The following is a 1,842-nucleotide window of genomic DNA, read 5'->3' as shown; positions in this document are numbered from 1 at the left end:
TATAAAAACTTTCTGCATCAAAGGTTTACACATTATATACTGTATCTATTTATAATATACACAAGATATGTTTTTATTTACCTATCCACACACACACACACACACACACACACACACACACACACACACCCCTTTCTTCTCTTCTTTGAACACACTTACACCTCAGGGTATTTGTGGTTGCTGTACCTCATTCATTCAGTCTTTGCCCAGTTATCACCTCCTCAGAGAGCCCTTCTCCAACCCTTTCTAAAATAGCATTCCTCCTTACCCTGCTTTATTTTTGTTCATAGTATATATATCATACTGTGAGACATCATATTACTTACTTGTTTACTCTTATCTCCTCACTAGAATGTCTGTCTTTTGTTCACCACTGCATCCCTAGTGTCTACAACAGTACCTGACACTGGAACTAGTGTTTCTTAAGTATCTGTTGAATGAGTGGATAAAGCAAAGCATCCCAGAGCACTCTCGATCACTATGATACCACTAGGCTGGGTTACAGAGATGGCAGCATAATTTATATACCACATATGTCCTAATATCACTTAAAAGAATATTATTTAACATATAATTTACATACTTAATCATCCAATTTTAAATTAAACGCAGGAGAATAAATCTGAAAAACATCATGACTCAAAAACCCTTTTAAATAACATTTATAATACAGTTATTTACCTGTTCCCAACACTGTGGTAAAAGCTCGGCTTCTACACGGGTGGGTCCAACATGACGTGCAAATGCCACACAACCCGTCAATATCATCTGCCTGAAAAATAAGACAAATAAATAAATAAAAGACTTGTATTTGCTTTAGAAAGTACAACTAGGACTAAGGGTTAAAAAAAGGCGGCTTTGTAATATATGTAAAGTTCAATAATTTTGTACAACCACATTAGATCTTTCTAACAATGGATTAAGAAGACACCAAAGAAAGCAAGTTCCTTCAGACTACCTATTCAAGCAGTTGGCAACACCATTGGTGAGAGATGTGGGGAAAGGATGTCTGTATTGGTACAAAGCTGAATCTCATAAGCTCCTAAATTAACTTCCCACACATGCATTCTGGCATTACGATCTTCTTAATCCTTCAGTTTCTACTGAACTTCAGTTTCTAGCCACTGAAACAATTAGTGATTATTTCCTCAGTTTCTAGAATTAAAAACTGTGGTATCACATTAATAGTGAAATGGTATTTCTTATATCAGAATTTTTTGTATTACACCCAAGATAACTGTGGTAGGCAGCTTCTGACATGGCTCCCAGTGGTCTCCATCTTCTGATATTCATTGCCTTGTGTAATCACATCCCCTTCAGTGTGGGTTGGACCTAATGATTTGCTTCTAATGAACACAATAATGGCCAAAGTGATGGGATGCCACTTCTGAGATTAGGTTACAAAAGAAAATGTATTATACTAACTTAAAAATCGTGTTTTGTTCATTTGTAATTTATATTACATAAAACCCATCCATTGCTGTCAAGTCGATTCTGACTCCTAGCAACCGTATAGACAGAGTAGAATTGCCCCATGAGGTTTCCAAGGAGCGGCTGGTGGATTCGAAATGCCAACCTTTTGGTTAGCAGCTGTAGCTTACCGTAGTTCTTAATGACTCCACTTCATATTACATACAGTACACTTAATCAATTGATTGGTCTATTTTAATACATTTCCACAAGATGAAAGACGTAAGTGTGCACATCCTTAATTCCTGATATGTCTGGACCTAAAGTAAGGCTAATAGGTACTTTTGGCCACCAGGTGGCAGCTATTAGCTTTACATGCAGAGTCTATGAAACAGCTTCTAAGACTGAGGTTTTTGCCTTGCAAATCTAAAA

The 1,842-nt window shown here is 36.7% G+C and overlaps 1 protein-coding gene across 1 annotated transcript in view; it reads right to left on the bottom strand.

The window, feature by feature from the left end:
* Positions 1 to 1,842, bottom strand: part of RELCH (RAB11 binding and LisH domain, coiled-coil and HEAT repeat containing) — a 145,286-nt gene that overhangs the window by 59,694 nt on the left and 83,750 nt on the right. The window contains exon 12 of the mRNA XM_023733945.1: positions 682 to 772. Coding sequence (XP_023589713.1) covers positions 682 to 772 — 91 coding nt within the window. The remainder of the gene's footprint in view (positions 1 to 681; positions 773 to 1,842) is intronic.

Source organism: Trichechus manatus, unplaced genomic scaffold (genome assembly GCF_000243295.1).
Source record: "Trichechus manatus latirostris isolate Lorelei unplaced genomic scaffold, TriManLat1.0 scaffold00063, whole genome shotgun sequence".
NCBI lineage: Eukaryota > Metazoa > Chordata > Mammalia > Sirenia > Trichechidae > Trichechus > Trichechus manatus.
The sequence above is the reverse complement of the archived record's forward strand: the minus strand, read 5'-3'. Positions and strand labels throughout refer to the sequence as shown.